At 38.2% G+C, this 20,466-nt stretch overlaps 1 protein-coding gene across 2 annotated transcripts in view; it reads left to right on the top strand.

Annotated features, from left to right (window-relative positions):
• The window catches only part of tenm2 (teneurin transmembrane protein 2), a 712,086-nt gene extending 698,822 nt beyond the window's left edge, over positions 1-13,264 (top strand). For both annotated transcript variants that reach the window (XM_031898791.1, XM_012959675.3), the window contains 4 exons: positions 2,150-2,446; positions 2,969-4,583; positions 7,761-7,891; positions 11,451-13,264. In XM_031898791.1, the coding sequence (XP_031754651.1) occupies positions 2,150-2,446; positions 2,969-4,583; positions 7,761-7,891; positions 11,451-12,212 (2,805 nt within the window). In that variant the 3' untranslated portion in view covers positions 12,213-13,264. The remainder of the gene's footprint in view (positions 1-2,149; positions 2,447-2,968; positions 4,584-7,760; positions 7,892-11,450) is intronic.
• Positions 13,265-20,466: the final 7,202 nt, after the last annotated feature.

Below are 20,466 nucleotides of genomic sequence, written 5' to 3'. Positions count from 1 at the left end.
CAGGCTAGTGTTGTGTAGAGAAGTGGGAGTATTTGACTGACCCCACCAGTGAACTCCTAGCTTATATAAGGAGGGGGCTTGAGTCTTCCTTCTTATGGAACCTCTTAGTGAGAAAGGATTTGACATACAATGTGGGATAGAAGGGCCCTACTGGGCATGAAGACCCTACGAATTAAGACTAGATAAAGCTAAGGTTAGAATCTTACAGGTGTTCAAAAGCACAAGATAGGCATTTTATTAACTGTCCTATAGCTCCATCTGTTGACTGGGATTACTGTTTGAGGTGAGTAATCCTATAGGTTAGGGACCTAAATGCAAAGACTAAGGATAGAAATTTCCCCTGGCAGTCTGCTACGGGGTTCCCTGTAAAGGCTGAACTCAAAGTCAATCTACTATGGGAAATTAATTTGTCTTGTTAATGTTAAAGGGGAACTATCATGAAAACAATGTTTTTATGTTATATATCATTTAATTTTAATTACATTTCAGTACATTTCAGTATATATATACATTTTGTTGTTTTTCAAAAATTTACCAGCCCAGGGTAATACATTACAAAGAACTTTACTGCCATGTTTTGTCTTCTTCCCAGATATCTTTGCACCACTCTGGGTGGGGGAGCAGGCACTGTATAGTTTTTCTGATGAGTCTACTGTACTGAGCTTTAACCCAGGTGTAAGTGGAGTCCCGTGGAAAAATTTAAAATATATAGTGCAGCACAATACAGTAACAAAGTAAAGGTACCCCAGGGCAGTGCACCTCTTTCATAAAAAAATCATCCTAGGATTATATATATGTATGTATTCCAAAAAAAAAAAACAGTTTTTTGCAATTTGGCCCATTGCTTCCTTTCAAGGCTACTTTTGGCTGATGCAAGTAGTAGCTGATAATCTTCCAATGTGACAAAAGCCTTAGTATCTATGTCATTCCCATTCTTAAATGCTATCAGTTGTAATTTAGATTTGCAAAAGCAGCAATACATCAGAAAAATGAATACCCACTCAGTATTCTATGCAGCTGCAATTTTCTCGTGTAAGAGTCGCTTGAACTGGTTCCTTAATATAATAATATATAGTTTCTCTGCCTCCCAAAAATGATCTTGTATAAACTATACTTTGCAGTGTTCTTGCTAGGAAACAATAAAAATCTATTTCCATCAAATGGGTTAGAAACATGCCGATACTTTGGTTTTGTCGTTAATCTATCACAGTATTGAATATTACAGCTTCCCAACTCATTACCGCTCTGAAGAATTGTCTATTTTCGTTCTGTAATTGGATTAGATCCATTATATGTAACACGCTTTCATACAAGTGAATGGAGATAAGTAGCTTCTCAGAAATATAACCATGTAGAGGCTTTGTATGAAGCAAAAGGGGGTTAAATTTCATGTTCAAGCTCCTTGAATCAGAATAAAAAAGAAACTTTTGTGGACTGTGTAGCTAATTTGGTGCTGAAGGCACATAAGGGCCTATAGGGTGATATTATCAAGAGGCTCAAAAAGAGCATGTCTAACCTGATCATACATCAGTCTATTCTTTCATTTCAATTCCTTTCCACTGGTTTACATAAATTGCCAGAACAAAATTATTTTACACCTGTAAGCACAGTGAAGTGTCCATATGCATTTAGCAACATGACTGACTACAATCTATTTTTGAGTACAAAATCAGTTTATAATAGGGATGCACTAAATTCAGGATTTGGTTCAGGATTCAGTCAAGATTTTGCCTTTTTCAGCCGGATTCGGATTAGTCAGAATCCATGCTACTGTCCAAACTGGATCCGGTATTCGGGCAAAACTTTTACAAAGGATTAGGGGTTGGGTCATTTCTGAAAATAGTGGATTTGATACATCCCTATTTTATAATAAATGCAGAATTACAACAAAGTTCCTTATTACTTAGCAGGCACAGTGTAAGTGGCAATAGTGCAGGAAAATGCTATGCAGAAAGCCACAGGCTTAGTAGAAGGAATAGGGATCATTTAGATTCATACAGTATATATCTTCACATATATTACATGGGCAGTAAATTTCAGAAGGAAACATTGACATTTTAATCAAGTACCAACATAGACGTCAAATCTATTTTTAAAACAGACACCTTCAATGGGGATTGCTGATTTGAAGTCATTTTCTATGTCCTAGGTTCACGGGAGAAACTTGTTGTCCATTGATTTCGATCGCAACTCTCACACGGAAAAAATATACGATGACCACCGGAAATTCACTTTAAGGATTGTCTACGATCAGCTAGGAAGGCCACTTCTGTGGCTTCCTAGCAGTGGACTTGCTCCTGTCAATGTGTCATACTTTTTCAATGGAAGACTTGCTGGTCTTCAGCGTGGGGCTATGAGTGAGAGGACTGAAATGGACAAGCAAGGAAGGATTATTTCGCGTTCCTTTGCCGATGGAAAAGTATGGAGTTATACATACCTAGAAAAGGTTAGTATGTAGAGATGCACAAAAAAAGTTTCATGAACATTTCAAGTTGTTTTTTGTACACCTCAAGAAAAAGGATTTCTTTTAAATACAGATTATCATACAATTATGTGATTCTGAAACACTGAGATGTGCTTCCAAAGCCCATGCCCGCCACTTTCTGTTGACATCAAAAGGAAGCAATAAAGGCTGGTATAAATCTTTTATAATTGCTAGAGCACAAGTCTATTTCCTATGACATTTTCCACTGATGTCAATAGAAAGTGACCGCAGTAAATAGCTGGTATTTTTAATTCCATTACAAGGAGACAAAATGTGCTATAGCATTTAAAATGAGCTTTCAAGGGAAAAAGGAAATTCCCATAGAGCCTAGAGTGTCTGTAATTTGTTCCACAACCTGCCACCCTAATTCTGACTATAACCAATTAGTAGAAAAACAATGGGTGGCTTGGTAGATATTATTCTTTGTTGGTTAGTCTTTTATAATTTATTCATATAAAAATGTAATTATTTCTTCTTTTTTAGTCCATGGTGCTTCTTCTTCAAAGTCAGAGGCAGTATATCTTTGAATATGATCCATCGGACCGTCTTTATGCTGTCACCATGCCCAGCGTTGCCCGGCACAGTATGTCAACTCATACTTCAATAGGTTACATACGAAACATTTACAACCCTCCAGAAAGCAATGCATCAATAATGTTTGATTACAGCGAAGATGGTAGGATTTTGAAAACATCATTTCTTGGTACTGGTCGACAAGTATTCTATAGATATGGCAAGCTTTCAAAGTTGTCTGAGATCATTTATGACAGCACTGCAGTCACTTTTGGTTATGATGAAACTACAGGAGTTTTAAAAATGGTCAACCTCCAAAGTGGCGGTTTTTCCTGTACAATTCGTTACAGAAAAATTGGACCTCTGGTTGACAAACAAATCTATAGGTTCTCTGAAGAAGGCATGGTAAATGCCCGATTTGACTATACGTATCATGACAACAGTTTTCGAGTGGCTAGCATTAAGCCTATAATAAGTGAAACGCCACTTCCAGTTGAACTGTATCGCTACGATGATATTTCGGGAAAAATTGAGCATTTTGGAAAATTTGGGGTAATTTATTACGACGTGAATCAGATTATTACTACAGCTGTCATGACACTTACTAAACATTTTGACACTCATGGACGAATCAAAGAAGTCCAGTATGAAATATTTAGATCTCTTATGTACTGGATGACTGTCCAGTATGACAGCATGGGCCGTGTTACAAAGAGGGAGCTTAAACTTGGTCCATATGCCAACACAACAAAGTATACCTATGAATATGATGGAGATGGGCAACTGCAAAGTGTATCTGTAAATGACCGACCTACGTGGCGTTACAGTTATGACTTAAATGGGAACCTGCATCTTTTAAATCCTGGAAATAGTGCCCGCTTGATGCCACTGCGCTATGATCTTCGAGACAGGATAACACGCCTCGGGGATGTACAGTACAAAATTGACGATGATGGATTTTTGTGCCAAAGAGGCGCTGATATTTATGAGTATAACTCCAAAGGTCTTCTTACAAGAGCATATAATAAGGTCAATGGGTGGAATATACAGTATCGATATGACGGATTAGGACGCAGAGCATCAATCAAAACAAATTTAGGGCTCCATCTTCAGTTCTTTTATGCAGATTTGCACAATCCAACAAGAGTCACCCATGTTTATAATCACTCTAACTCTGAGATAACTTCTCTATATTATGACTTGCAAGGACATCTCTTTGCAATGGAAAGCAGTAGTGGAGAGGAGTACTACATTGCTTCAGATAATACAGGAACTCCCTTGGCAGCATTCAGTATTAATGGAGTCATGATTAAACAACTACAATATACAGCATATGGAGAAATCTACTTTGATTCAAATCCAAATTTCCAGCTAGTCATTGGGTTTCATGGAGGTCTTTATGACCCATTAACAAAACTTGTCCATTTTACACAAAGAGATTATGATGTTCTGGCTGGGCGTTGGATATCTCCTGATTACACAATGTGGAAAAAAATTGGGCGTGATCCTGCTCCTTTTAATTTATATATGTTTAAGAACAACAACCCTCTGAGTACTGAAATGGATCTGAAAAACTATGTAACTGGTAAGCAATCCCACATTCTTCTATGTTTATTCTGTTACTTTTGCTTTACTGACAAAGGTTGGTCTCGAAATGTGTTAGCAATATGCATGTCTTTGCGTGTGATGTGACCACTATGACTATGTAAAGATAACTAAAATTTCCCTTCTAAGTACAGATCTTATTGCATAATTGACATTGGAAATATATTAAGGCTATATTAAGGCTAAAAGATTGCTTTAATTAAGGAAAATAGACTGATATGCATACTGATAGCCTTATATACTTCAAAAGCCAAAGCAGAACTTACAGTTGTAAGGTACCGTTAAAAATGGATCTTACTTTAAAAAAATCACCTATTACAAAATAAGGACATTTGCTAATAGGCCAATCATAGTAACTGAATAAGACTACCTGATTAGCGATGGTTTTCTGTACAACATAATATGCCATTTAGTGGCAATTTGTACTCTGAGTTGCACTAATCTAGCATTATGAAATGCGAGGTAAGACGAGAACAAGAACGTTTCTTCTATGATTGCATCGTTCAAACCAGAAATAGAATTCTTTAGAAAAAAGTTGAATAAGATTTCAGCGATGGGAGACTTTTTTTTCTTGAAAGAAAGCCATGCAATTGGGGTCACATGCATTTTGAAATGCTTTAGATATAATGCTCCAATCTAGCCAGTGGATTGTTAGCTACACTTTATTAAAAAAGGCTTTTACAATGGATAAGTGTTCGTATACGGGTTACCACTCAAATATGAATTTTAAAAAAAGTTTTTCTGTTTGACTATGTTCCCATTCTTCTTCTTTAAAATGTTCATATGGCAGTGTACAGCATTATAAAGATCCATTTTTTAATATGTTTACTTATCAATTCCATATGTTTGGAATGAAGCACAACAGTATATAAAACAAAAGTCTTAAAATAATCCTAATTAGTGATGAGTGAATCTGTCCCGTTTTGCTTTGGCAAAAAATTCGGCGTGCATCAATAAATTAAATTTTTTTCATTGCGCGTAATTTTTTTGACACTCGCTGAATTTTTGTGCCTGTTTCACAAAAAAATCTGCCAATGGCGAAATGCGGAAATTTCCCACAAATCCATGCCTGGCAAAATATTTCTCACATCACAAATCGTAATTCTTGTAGGGAAGCACAAGAAACAAACTTGGTGCAGTAACTGATAAAGTGCCCCAGTGCAGTTTGCAATAATTGCTCAGTGTCTTTTTTGAATAGCAGATGTGCCATTCATCTTCTCCAGGAAGTGGTAAAATAACCTACTTACCGGACATTAAATAATTTGAAGCCATAAATATGAAGGAGGGTAAAGGTTGGCCAACCTTTAGGTCCTTTTTTCCCCTGGGAATATTTTAGGCTGGGTCTTGAAATACCATTGGGAGAGGGAGCAAGTGCGAGGATAGCTTTTTGTAATAGTCACTCTTTGAGTGAGAGACTGGATGAGAGTAGTTAGAAGAGCTCCAGCGAGGAGGCTAGTAAGGATAAGTACCCTGGAGTGCCAATGCTGCCAAGTGTCAAGGGACCCAAACAGTTAGTCTCACGAATAAAGAGGTTCTTGGAATAATGTGCCACTGTGGGTTTGCCTAGTGATGGAGATTGTTCACCAAGGCAGGCAATGCTACCTCTCGGTGCTGTGAACACTATGCTTGATATTGTGTGAGTATCGACTGATTTGCTGAGTGATTAAGTCAGCACCCACCTGAGAGAGATTATTTGTGAAATCCATCAATATAGTGTTTATCTGTTTTTAAAGAATCACTGGCTCCTAACTAATGTAAGAGATCAGTGTGGTTAACTTTTGCTTCACAGTCAGTGAGGGCTCAATGGGAGAAGAGTTGTATGCCCTGGAAGTTGTGACCTGAACCCAAAGTATATCAGTAGATGTAACTGTGATTTTGAGGTACCCCTACCATAAATACCTGTTACACATAAAAGGTCTACTGGTTGTCCATGTTATTCTTAGACTATATCCCTCCAACCATGAAATAAAGAAGAATACCAATATTGTAATAGTTCACAAGTATAGGCCCAACAGGAGAAGATACAAAATTAAGAACTAGTCAACATTGTGTAACATCCAAAACACAGTCCACATTACAGTGGTTAACCAGCATGCATTTCACATGGATCACCACATTTCCTCATTCCTCATAAAGAAGTACGGCAATGCACATGAAACACATAGAGGTTGACTACTGCAACAGGAACTCTGTTTTGGATGTTACACAACACTCACTTTTATGGGCCCTATACTTTTTAATTATACTGTATTACACTATTGTCATATTGTTTCATTTTTTATAAGTTACTGCACCAAGTTTGGACCAGTGCAGTTTTCTGTTAACAGGAGCACTGGTTCAGGTTACCAAGTAAGTGATTACAATTATTTGAGAGTGCCTAACATTTAGCACCCCAAGTGATTTGTGCTTTCTTTCTCCTTTAATGGTAGAGAATAGAACAGGTACTTATGCAGGTACTACTATTTTTTAATGGTAGAAAATAGAAAATGCATAAGGCTATTTTTATAGATATTTATAGGGAGGAGAAACATGTATTGGTTAAAAAGACTGCCATTGTTGATTTCATTACTTCATAATCATATTTTATGTTTTTTCACAAGTACATTCTATATATGTTTGTCATATAAGATGTTGTTGATAAAATAAGTGTCAAATGAAACACTTGCTCAGAAGTCTATAACAGTATTTCATTTTTTGCCAGTAAGATTGTTCCAAATATGTATTGCCGGCAATCAAATAAAGACATGTGAGGCAGTTCACATGCAATCATAATGTCCAATGGACTCATCTTCTTGCTCATCATCCATGCCATTACTCATTTGTACAGCTTGTTTCTACTGCAGTCAATCAATGGAAAAATGCAGTCCCTTTATAAGAAAAAGACACCCATGTAACCCTAGCCAATAATCTTCAACCTAATGTATTTCTCAGTGCCTACAAGTAGGCTTTATCTTATAGCTCAAACTCTTCCTCTAGTATTCGCCTTTCAGATTCAGATGGTAACTGCTTTAGTCAAGCGGAACAACTGTTCTACAACACAGTGAAAAGAGTTTGACAGTAATGTCAATGCCCAACCTATATATGCATTTATATTGGTATATGTTCAGATTTATAGGATACTAACTAATATAATCCATAATATGTTTTCATTCTACAGATGTGCAGAGCTGGTTGGTGATGTTTGGATTTCAGCTAAGCAACATCATTCCTGGCTTCCCGCGATCAAGAATGTACTTTGTGCCTGCTCCGTATGAGCTCACGGAAAGTCAAGAGTGTGAGAATGGACAGGTAAAGTAGATTTTATTTTGGGGAATACAAATTCCACTTTTATGCATGTGACAAAGGGATTTTCTCATAATGCTTTTCCATACACCGTGCATTTCTCCTGCTTAGATCATTATGTTAATTACAGCATCATTAGCTCTTTGTGTATATACCCTTGAGTTGTTTTTTGATTAACACTGGCACAGGGAAATCTAAAGTTAGTTGGCCATCTGTTCTATCTACAGTATAATAACACACCCCTTTGGGATTTTACTGCTACACATAAAAAATATAGCTTAAAGCCACTGTATTGCATATATGCTATAAAAAAACACGGTATGGTTTATCAGAAAAGCAAGAAGGTTTGTTTTGTGTAGAGTTTTCCATTTGTTGCTTCACTAACTTCTTTTATCTGTAAGGACATTAAATAAACTGCAATCTGGCAGCTTAACAAAGGTTCAACAAACAACTTTAAGTAAAAGAAGTGGGTTCAAATAAAACCACATTGGTATTTCAATGTTATTTAGCATATAGAATAAATTGTATGTTAGGGCACAGTCACCTTCCAAATGGAATGTAAAGGCCCAACGCTAAGGGGCACATTTACTAATGCACGAACTGGGCGAATGCGTCCGAATGCGTTTTTTTCGTAATGAACAGTATTTTTGCGATTTTTCGGAAAATTGTCGCGACTTTTTCATAGCCGTTACGACTGTTTCGCAAAATGTCATGACTTTTTCGTAGCGTTACGACTTGCGCGAAAAGTTGCGACTTTTTCGCAGCTTTCGCGCCAAGTACGAAAAATTCGGATTCATTCAAGCTTCAGTATGGTGACTTTTCTTGGGCCAGGTTGGAGCTGCAGAGTGCCATTGAGCCCTATGGGAGACTTTCCTTGGGCCAGGTTGGAGCTGCAGAGTGCCATTGAGCCCTATGGGAGACTTTCCTTGGGCCAGGTTGGAGCTGCAGAGTGCCATTGAGCCCTATGGGAGACTTTCCTTGGGCCAGATTGGAGCTGCAGAGTGCCATTGAGCCCTATGGGAGACTTTCCTTGGGCCAGGTTGGAGCTGCAGAGTGCCATTGAGCCCTATGGGAGACTTTCCTTGGGCCGGGTTGGAGCTGCAGAGTGCCATTGAGTCCTATGGGAGGCTTTCCTTGGGCCGGGTTGGAGCTGCATAGTGCCATTGAGTCCTATGGGAGGCTTCCAAAATCATGCTAAGTCTGAAAGTTTTGCCCACAGTTTACGAGCGCTCAATACGAAAAAGTCGCGACAAGATCCGAGCATATCGTAACGGCTACGAAAAAATCGCAAAAAATATGAAAAAGTCGCAAAATGTTCATTTTCCAATCGGAATTTTTCCAATTCTGATTCAAATTCGTGTCTTAGTAAATCAGCCCCTATGTATACTTAGGTCTTAGATCCGAGATTTAAAAAATGATGATTAACGATATCTTTCACTAGTTACATAATATAATCATGTGAGTTATATTAATTGCCAATACTTGTTCTAAAGGTCAAAACCTGAGTTAATACTCAGTTTTCATTCCTACTGACATCAATGGAAAGTGATGTCTCCTGTCTCCTACCACTAAGAAATGTGCATTAACATGTTTTGGTCAATAATCGTGGGTCATCGTAATGCTCATCCTCATAAATAGCTAAAAACCAATACCTTTTTTCATAAGGTTCCTTGGCTGTAGATAGGCCAAAAAACACTCGTTTCCTGATATATATTTAGTAGATATTTAAGGAGGGGATCCCAAAAAAAGAAGGGGTTGGGATAGAGAGATAATTTTAAGTTGAGCAAAATAACTGGTAACTAGCAAATGTGAAATTGTGAGCAGGTTGAACTGGCTTCTCAATGCCAAGTAATGAGAATCTGAATCAACTACTAAGTTTTGTATTGTGACATTTATATCCTTTATATAATATTTGTGTGTTGGCCCCTAAGCTCAGTAATTAAACAGCATTTGTACCCTACTTCTTTGTTAAATTTTAGTTCTCCTTTATTTATTAACCTACCAGGCAGAAAATCACACAAGAACACTGGGTAGCGGAAGCAGCCCATGGCTTGACTGAATCAGCAGTTATGTATATTCAGCTTTAAACTCACAGTGAGTGGCCATAGCAAGTAGGAAGAATACGCCACTGGTGCATATCTACATTCATACAGCTGAGAAAAAAAGTTGCCAGCAATGCAATTACTAATATTGCAGCTTTTAATTATATATTTTAGCCCAACATTTGGAAAAGAGCGTTAAGCTGTCAGGCAAACAGTACCCTTTCCGCTACTCCAGCTATACCTGGTCTTCACTGCTAGGACTTTTTTCCCTGACATAGGGGAGAGTACTCCGCTTATTTTGTTATCATTGAAGCAAATCATGTCATTAAGCTCCACCCCCTTATGTCTCACTAGAATACGAATGTATAATTTTGTATTGTAGTATTAAAAAATGATATAGTAATATGTTATTATATTTAGTAGTTCGCCTTAAAATTAACTTTTAGTATTATGTAAACAACAATATTCAAAGCCAATTTGTTTCTTTTTTTATTGTTTGGGGGTTTTTTGCTGTTTTTGTACTATTTTTTTTTTTTGTCGCTTTCAGGTTTAAATTCTTCTATTCTTAAATTCTTTATTCTTAAGTGAATAACTGTAAGAGCCAAAGTAATAACCTCAATTGTCAGCCAAATCCTGTCCAGGCCCTTTATAAAAATGTACCGCTAATTATTTCCTTTGAGAAATTAGTGAAGAGGTGAAAAGAATTTGTGAAAAAAACAATGTACAGGATTTTCTCAAAGCATTTTCAATAATTAGCAAGTTTGCCACATAAAAAAAAAAAATTAGATTTTTGTTCTAAGGCTAATGTCAGTGCTCAGGTCTGCTCAAATGAGCAGTTCTGTTTTTGTCCAGTGAAAAAACATCAGCAAAGAGAACTTCTTGTGACATCAGACTAAGTGGAGGAACGCTCCATCTGACAGTAGCCCAAAAACATCTTGAGACTAATTGCTTATAGTGATGAGCGAATGTAATGATGAGCGTAAAATAAGCGAAACACGCCTATTTTGATGCGCAAAACAATTCACCAATGGCAAAATGCAGAACTTCGCCTGGCGAATAAATTCACTCATCACTAATTGCTTAGTCTTCTGTAGTTCTTTAATTACATTTTTTTTAAATTTTAAACTCTCTGGTTGCCTGAGCTGGATTACCTTAATAATCATGCAGCAGATAGGGATTAAGAATAAAAAAAAATCAATAAAAAAAATAACATTAAAGTCAAAGGTTTCTAGTCAATGTGTTTTTTTAACTGGCCGCCAGGGTCAGCGGTGCAGACAACTGCAGAGCATTTTTATTTGCATGCTGGAACGATAAATAATACATTGAACAATTTGATAATATAGCAGTGGGGTGAGTAATAACCTTTCTTATTTCAAGTGAATTACTTTGGCACTAAATTAATGTGAAAATGTAATTACGCCACCACAATTGCATGACCTTCAAAAACCTGCACCATCTCCTTTGCATGGTTCACTGCGCTACTTTAGAAGACCTCACAATGCATTCATTTTTATGTCTTACAGCTAATTACGGGTGTGCAGCAGACCACTGAAAGACACAATCAAGCATTTATGGCGCTGGAGGGTCAAACCATAGTGAAACGACTCCACTCAAGCATAAGGGAGAAGCCAGGACATTGGTTTGCAACTACAGTTCCTATCATTGGAAAGGGAATAATGTTCGCTATCAAAGAAGGAAAAGTCACAACAGCAATCTCCAGCATCTCTAACGAAGACAGCCGAAAAATTGCTCTGGTACTTAACAGTGCACACTATCTTGAAAAAATGTACTACAACATAGAAGGGAAAGACACACATTACTTTGTCAAAATTGGCTCATCCGACAGTGACCTGGTCACCTTAGGGGTGTCAACCGGTCGTAAAACCCTAGACAATGGAGTGAATGTTACAGTCTCTCAACCAACTCTTCTTATAAATGGAAGGACTCGCAGGTTTACAAATATTGAATTCCAGCATTCTTCATTGCTGCTTAATGTTCGCTACGGTTTAACCATAGACACTCTTGATGAAGAAAGGGCAAGAGTTCTTGACCAAGCCCGTCAGAGAGCCTTAGCTGCAGCATGGGCCAAAGAGCAACAGAAAGCAAGGGATGGAAGAGAAGGTAGTCGTTTATGGACTGAGGGAGAAAAACAGCAACTTTTGAGTACAGGAAGAGTTCAAGGATACGAAGGATACTACGTGCTCCCTGTGGAGCAGTATCCAGAGTTAGCAGACAGTAGCAGTAACATCCAGTTTTTGAGACAGAATGAAATGGGAAAGAGGTAACAAATTAATCTACTGGCATCCTTTTCTTGGATGAATCAGTAGTCACAACTGTTATCTCCTCTCCTAAGGAGATGAAGACCTATTGGGGCACTAAGCTGAAATGTTTGGAGACAGTTAAGTAGCAGGAAAGCTCACATTTTTTGAGTTAACTTCTGCTGCAAAAAAACCACAAAATCACAAAATGACGTGGATTTAACCCTGACTGAAATCGTAACACAACTAAACACAAAAGTACCCCTGTAATATTACCCACTTCTTCTGGGTATCTGTTACAATAAAGACGGCCTTTGATAATATCACTTCTTTGATGTGAGTAAAATTTAACATACTCAAGATGGCCAACTTTCTAAGACCCTTTGCTGAAATTTACTCAGACTGCTTCTTTAATAGGAATTCCAAGATTTTGATTTAAGAAGAATACATTCTGCAATTAAATACTTGACTTTGGATTGATTTCTAGAAATGACTCTAACACAAAAGAGCACTGGGCAGACTCTAACAGTAAACAAACCATTGCACTCTGATCCCAAAATGCTCTGACTTAATTTATTCATGAAATGGGTAGAGTGTCATGTTTGGTTGAAAATGGAGGCTTTCACTACAGTTAAATTCATCCTCTTGTTTGTATTTGAAAATTCCATTGTGGACAATATAACACAGTTACAGGGTGTAGTCTGTGTAGATTCAGTAGTTTGTTGGTAACAGTTACAGTAGAGGTGTGGGCATTGTGACACTATCTCAAATGGGCACCACTTCAGATCACCCTGTTCATACAAACGCCAAAAGGCACAATCACTGTTTCAGATTAAACTAGAAATGTGTTTGTTTGGTCAGAACAATAAACTGAGACAATCACCTTACAGTCACAAAAAAAAATTGATTATGAACTTTGGTATAAACTTTTTTTTTTTTTTGTAATATACATGTATGAACTGGTCATTGAGTTTTTATATGATTTTAATTTGCTGCTAAATGAAGATTAGAGACAGGCAAAGATAATTTATGGCAAAGTGTTTAAATTGTTTATACATAAATAAAGTCTCTAAAATGCCTGTGGCCATCTCTTTGCGAAAAATAGATTGTTCAACCAGATGCAGAGGTACATGAATGAAAATATTCGTACTGATGTTACACACTTGTTGCATAACAATTTAGGGTGAAAAAAGACACACATCCAAGTTTTTGCCTAAATAAAACCTGCCTAAATGCTACTTGATCCAGAGAAAGGTGAATACAGTTCCAACTTGCCTCAGTGATGAAAAAATTCTTCCAGAATCCAATATGGCAATCAGCCAGTCCCTGGGTCAACGGTTAAAGTTGAAGACATTCAACCTTTATCTGAAGCTATGTAAAGTATCTGCCAGTACAAAAGCATTTCCAAACTTACATCCTTATATCTTTTATTAACAGTTTTACGGTTAGAGCTGTAGCCATTAAGGAAAAAGAAGAGCATAGGATAGTATGGGGAAACATACTTATGATAGATGGAGTTTGGGGCTATGGGGCAAAATGAGGGCTGCTAGGATATTGTCTAATTTAGCTTTACATTTAATTAGTGAGATTGTGTTGGACAGAGAGGTAGACAGGCATATTGATAGAGTTAGGGGGGCAGGATGGGCATAGGGATATGGGGAATACGTTAGACATGAGGACAGGAGTGATATGGATGGGATAAGGGTGGCAGGGAAGGTTAATAGAGAAAGTAGAGGGAAATGTTTGTGGCTCATACAGAAAAGAAGGACTAAAAGGACAATATTTTAACATCAATTATGTGCATTTTAGGTGATGCAGCATTTAAAGTTTTATAGAAAGTTTTTCCTTAAATCAATTTACTATCTTAGGTAACTAAAGGGTATAAATACTTATAGGGCAACATATTATCCCTAAAACAGAACTTTTATGTTTATGGGTATTTTTTCCACATTGATCATTTGGTGTCGTTATATCAGCACAGAAACACACAACCAGGATACCACTGCCTTGGACAGTAACATCCCCTGAGAAGGTGTGACCCTTGTCTAGATGAGGATATAATGGGATTGTCAGATTACTGAAAAGTTTGGTTTGAAATATCTTAAAGAACAATTGACTCTGGATAATGGATTCTTCTGCTTCATTTTATTTTTATTGAATTCAGACACTTCTACACAATTTCTTGTTGATAATCCTCTAGATATACAGTCAAAATGTTTCTAGAACATTTTGGTGAATTATCCTAAAGTACTCATGCTGTATTATCTCAAAGTTAATTTCCTAAAATATGTTTTTTTAATCTGTTTTTGGCCTACACTAGACACTTGAAACACTTCATTTTAAAGAATGAAACCTTAAAAATTAATATGTCTATAATGCCATGTTTTATACACTTACTGCATCATTAAAGGTGTAGAGGTTCAGCATCACTATTGAAGCAATTATCCAGGCCTTCAAAGTTGGATTTTATTTTAAGTGTCAGTGACACTGCACATGCTCAGTGAGCTCTGGGCAGCTGATGAGAAGCTAAGCTTAGGGGTCACCGCAAATCATCAAGCAGAAAATAAGGTTTGTCTGTCATATAAGCTGATACTACAAGGCTGATCATTAAATTGTGTTGCTAATTGCACTGGTTTCTGAACTGTCGAGTAGTAATTATTTGTATTAATTGTTAGCCTTGTATTGTGACATTTTTATTTTATATATATTATATATATATATATATATATATATATATACAGTATATTGTGAGTGGGTCCCTAAGCTCAGGTAAGTGACGGCACAGAGTGTGCGCATTGAATCAGCAGAAAAGAAGATGGGGAGCTACTGGGGGCATTTTTGGGGGAACAGATCTTCCCTGCTAAAGGGCTGGGGTTGCCTTGGGCTGGTAACAAAGCCCAAAGTATAATGTACAATATTTCCCTATATTGCCCTACTTCTTTAGTTAAGGTTTAGTTCTCCTCCTATATTATTTAGATAGTATTGCTAATATACACAGCACCATTATTTTTGTCATCTGTTAAAGGAAAACTATACCCCAAACAATATAAAAAATATATTGCATAAACAGCTCATATGTAAAACCCTGCTTCATCTAAATAAATCATTTTCATATAAATATACTTTTTTAGTAGTATGTGCCATTGGGTAATCCTAAATAGAATATTGCATTTTAATAATTAAGGGCCGCCTCCTGGGATCATAGGATTCACAGTGCACACAAACAAGCCAAGGCACACATACATGCTAGGCCCCATCAGCCAATGAACAGACACAGTTCTGCCTTTTGATTCAGCACTATTTCCCATTACAGTTGGAGCTGCATCACTTCCTGTCAGGTGATCTCTGAGGGGGCACACAGCCCATCACTAAATGGCAAAGGATGTAAAAGGGCAATATTTACTGATATATTTATTCCAGTTTGGTGAGATTCTTTAATAGGTCACTTAACATAATATAAACTCTCTGTTGGTTAAGTATTCATTTTGAGGGTATAGTTTTCCTTTAATAGTTGTTTAGTAAAAGTAATATAAAAAGCATACAATTATTATTTATTAGGAAAAAGTCAATAGTCAAGGTTATAACATGGTTCCAAATATTTGAAAATATGAAAGTATTAGTAATGTTACTATTCCAACAATATCCGAGGCAGCACAAAAATAGTTATTTTCCATTTAGTTCAATGGAATTATAGCAGGTCTGATCAGAAAACCTATTTTAAAAAAAATGTTAACTTTTTAATATATTATGCAATAAAGAATGCAACAGAAGACATTCATCTTTGATCAATTAAACTTTGAAAAAATATGTAAACAAACAGAGACAAATTGTTGCTAAGACAGAACCCTGAAAACCATTTCTTTTCTTCCTTTAACATAATTAATCACAAAGCTTCTGTAAAACTGTATCCATTTCACAACCTTTAAGCCTAAACTGCACAATTTTGGGAAAGTGCAATCAGAATAGAAATTTTTAACTGCTCAACTTTTGGCCACCACTTTGGTTACCCAGTCAGCAGCGATCCACCTTAATCACAGGAAAACACAAATGGAAGGCAATCTCCCGTGATTAAGCTGGACTTCAGTGAATAATATGTTCTACTTGCAACAATACAAATGTTAGGCAAAGGGAAGGCATTTTTGGCATATTTGTCCCCCACGGTAGCACTGATTTACAGTCAGAGACACAAATCTCACCATGTGCCATCGCCCAAAAAAACTCAGTGTGGCATGAATAGACTTCCCTATGACAGGGCTCCTGTACTTCTCCTGTTACACAACTTGCATTGAAGTTAATTATGTCAAAAATGCACTCCTTGCTCTTCTGTATAGTAGTGCTCGATCAGTCTTTTCTGCCTTCAGTTCTGAATCAAGTGCCTATTGACATAGAGGAACCCTGGAGCTACTGCCACCCCCACACCAGGTGGTAGCTTCAGGGTTTCCCCAGCAGCCTATGTCAATCACCACAGTTCAGCTGTGCCAAAAGAATAGGCTGCATATGTCCCTTGCATGCTGAATGCCGGAAATGATGTCAGACAGACTCGGAAAAAATTTGGCGCAATTGCACCTAATTTTCAATGAAGCTTAGTTGCGTTAAGTTTGGTAAATTGGATGCAATTGCATCAGACACAGCACAACTGCGGCAAGCACATTGCTATCTTGCAAAACCTTGCTAGAGTTATGAGGAAAAAGAGCTGCACTATGGGTAAAAAAACACGATGATTGCGCTCAAAATTGTACTTGTGGACTTAAATGTGCCCTCACAGCAGTGATCCCCAACCAGTGGCTCCTTAGTTGCTCACCAACCCCTTAGATGTTGCTCCCAGTGCCCTCAAATCAGGTGCTCATTTTTTAATTTCTAACTTAGAGGCAGATTTTGGAGGTATAAAGGCCAAACAGAGGCTCCTGTAGTCTGCCAGTCAACATTGGGCTACCAAATAACCAATCACAGCTGTGCTTAACTGTGCTTAACACTTTGCACCAGATTTTCCATCTGGTAGAGGGCCCAGAAGAAGTGACAGCAGGGCTAAGCACAAGAACCAACATTTAAGCTCTAAGGGCTGCAATTTATTGGCCACTGGCATTCTACTCTTACGTCCAGCCCTTCATTACTGAACTTGGTATTTGCATTTCTTCACTACCTTGCTATATTAAACAGATTAATTGAATAACACTCTAATGAAAACTGTGATAATAGTCATTCCAAAAAGGCAGTGTGAAAATTTCTATTTGCTTTTTCCCATTTTAAGACGATGGAAAATAGGAATATAGCCTCTGCCTGAACCATAACTACATTGAGAGAATAAGAAAAATCTATCATCTATATGTAACTGGCATTAATCTTTTTGAGATGAATATGACTGTGATTAATAATAGCTATTAAGATGTTTCACACCTGTGACACAAACAGGTCATGTTTCACATTGCTTTCTGGATGAGTGAAAGAAGCCGCAGCTGCAACAATGTTGTACCTTGGGGACATTTACGGCGCTTTTTTCTTCCTTTGGTGTTTTGTTTTAATTCATCTTCTATCATTTCATTTTAGCAAGTAAGGAAGCCCACTTTGCTGATCCATGCAAGAATTACCAAAGCAAAAGATTAATAAAAGCTATTGTATGTAAATTAAAGGGAATGTAAAGCCAAAAATGATAATCCTTGGGTGTGTTATTTAGACCAAATGAAAAAAATCTGCACTATAAACCCATTCAAAATCATCTACTGTTTTTTAATTAGAATTTGTATTTAATTTGGATTTTGCATCTTATGCTGTTCCCCTGAAATGGGCTCAGATCACAGCTCTTGGAAACCTACAGAGCCAGTGGTGGTCCTAATGTGGATAAAGTAGGGGAGTGCTCTGTACCAGACAAAAGCAGGAACTGTCCTATACAAGACTTGAAAAGAACTGGATTGTCATTGGTCAGTTGCTGCAAGTCCGGCGCAGATAAGGAAGTGAGAGTGAGACACGACTACTCCTTATTCTGCTGCAGACACTGATGAGTGAAGAGCTCCAATAAGCTGTTTTAATTGCTTTGCCATCTGACATTTTAGAACAACATATCTTATAGTGCTTTCCTGTCTTACATCTATATATAAACACTAAGTTAAGATTTTGACTTTTCATCCCCTTTAAAATACACTGGATTTCTATTTATTAAGTTGGATGTGCCAGTTTTTAAAAATTTGGCAGATTTGCCTCTTGTGTTCCCCAATTTCATTATTCATAGACATAGAAAACTTTGACAGACATCGAATTATATACAGTACATGAAAGATAAATATATAAGTTACAGGTGAGCTTCAGGATATACACTTCATTCATATGGTTGAAAACAGCCTCTGATACCATAGACTTAAGTTTTTGGATGTACATTCTTAAACCAACACCCAGTACTCCATGTATACACAGATGTGTTTCAGTTGTCATTACCCTAACATAACCCAAACCCTAACACAAAGTGGATCTTTGTGTATGACCAGCTTTATTTTGTAAAAAAAAAATTCCTGACTGCTGTGACTTACCATTAGCTAAAAAAAATCCCTAACGTACAAGCATATTGACAGTACAATCTTTTTGGAAACTTATAACTATTAGGGGCACATTCATCAAGTACAACTGGTCTGAATACAAAAAAATTGTATTTCTTTGAAAGATTAAAACTTTTGTGTATTTTCTGCGACTTTTTCATACATTTGTCCGACTTTTCCGTTCATTTGCCCGACTTTTTCGTACTTTGTGACAAAAAGCGCAACAAAAAAGCACGACAAAATCATATTGTCGTGCCGAGTACGAAAGTTTCGGATTCATTCAAGCTTCGGTATCGTGACTTTCCTTGGGCCAGGTTGGAGCTGCAAGTGCCATTGAGCCCTATGGGAGACTTTCCTTGGGCCAGGTTGGAGCTGCAGAGTGCCATTGAGCCCTATGGGAGACTTTCCTTGGGCCGGGTTGGAGCTGCAGAGTGCCATTGAGCCCTATGGGAGACTTTCCTTGGGCCGGGTTGGAGCTGCAGAGTGCCATTGAGCCCTATGCGAGACTTTCCTTGGGCCAGGTTGGAGCTGCAGAGTGCCATTGAGCCCTATGCGAGACTTTCCTTGGGCCGGGTTGGAGCTGCAGAGTGCCATTGAGCCCTATGGGAGACTTTCCTTGGGCCAGGTTGGAGCTGCAGAGTGCCATTGAGTCCTATGGGAGACTTTCCTTGGGCCAGGTTGAAGCTGCAGAGTGCCATTGAGCCCTATGGGAGACTTTCCTTGGGCCGGGTTGAAGCTGCAGAGTGCCATTGAGCCCTATGGGAGACTTTCCTTGGGCCGGTTGGAGCTGCAGAGTGCCATTGAGCCCTATGGGAGACTTTCCCTGGGCCAGGTTGGAGCTGCAGAGTGCCATTGAGCCCTATGGGAGACTTTCCTTGGGCCAGGTTGGAGCTGCAGAGTGCCATTGAGCCCTATGGGAGACTTTCCTTGGGCCAGGTTGGAGCTGCAGAGTGCCATTGAGCCCTATGGGAGACTTTCCTTGGGCCAGGTTGGAGCTGCAGAGTGCCATTGAGCCCTATGGGAGACTTTCCTTGGGCCAGGTTGGAGCTGCAGAGTGCCATTGAGCCCTATGGGAGACTTTCCTTGGGCCGGGTTAGAGCTGCAGAGTGCCATTGAGCCCTATGGGAGACTTTCCTTGGGCCGGGTTGGAGCTGCAGAGTGCCATTGAGTCCTATGGGAGACTTTCCTTGGGCCAGGTTGGAGCTGCAGAGTGCCATTGAGCCCTATGGGAGACTTTCCTTGGGCCGGGTTGGAGCTGCAGAGTGCCATTGAGCCCTATGCGAGACTTTCCTTGGGCCAGGTTGGAGCTGCAGAGTGCCATTGAGCCCTATGGGAGACTTTCCTTGGGCCGGGTTGGAGCTGCAGAGTGCCATTGAGCCCTATGGGAGGCTTCCAAAAACTTGCACAGAAGGATCAAAGTCAGAAAGGTTTTCCTGCATTTTACGATCGTTCAAATATGAAAAAATCATACTTTTCGGCCATTATAAGATCAGATACGATTTTTTCATATATTACTTCAAAAAGCACAATACAAAATAACGTAATTGATACGATTTTTTTGTATCATGCTTTTTAAACGTATGGAAATCGTACTTTGAAAAATCTGCCCCTTAGTATAGCAGATGTGCACTGCCTGCTCTTGTATGGCAGTATATTGCACATTAGCACCTCCTTCTGTGGGTTTTGGAGATGGATGTGCAGCAGGGTGCTGGTCTATTACTCTATCTGATCCATCTTTTTTAGAGAACCTATTTAAA

Source organism: Xenopus tropicalis, chromosome 3, assembly GCF_000004195.4.
Source record: "Xenopus tropicalis strain Nigerian chromosome 3, UCB_Xtro_10.0, whole genome shotgun sequence".
In the NCBI taxonomy this organism is placed as follows: domain Eukaryota; kingdom Metazoa; phylum Chordata; class Amphibia; order Anura; family Pipidae; genus Xenopus; species Xenopus tropicalis.
This window is presented reverse-complemented; position numbering and strand designations above follow the sequence as displayed.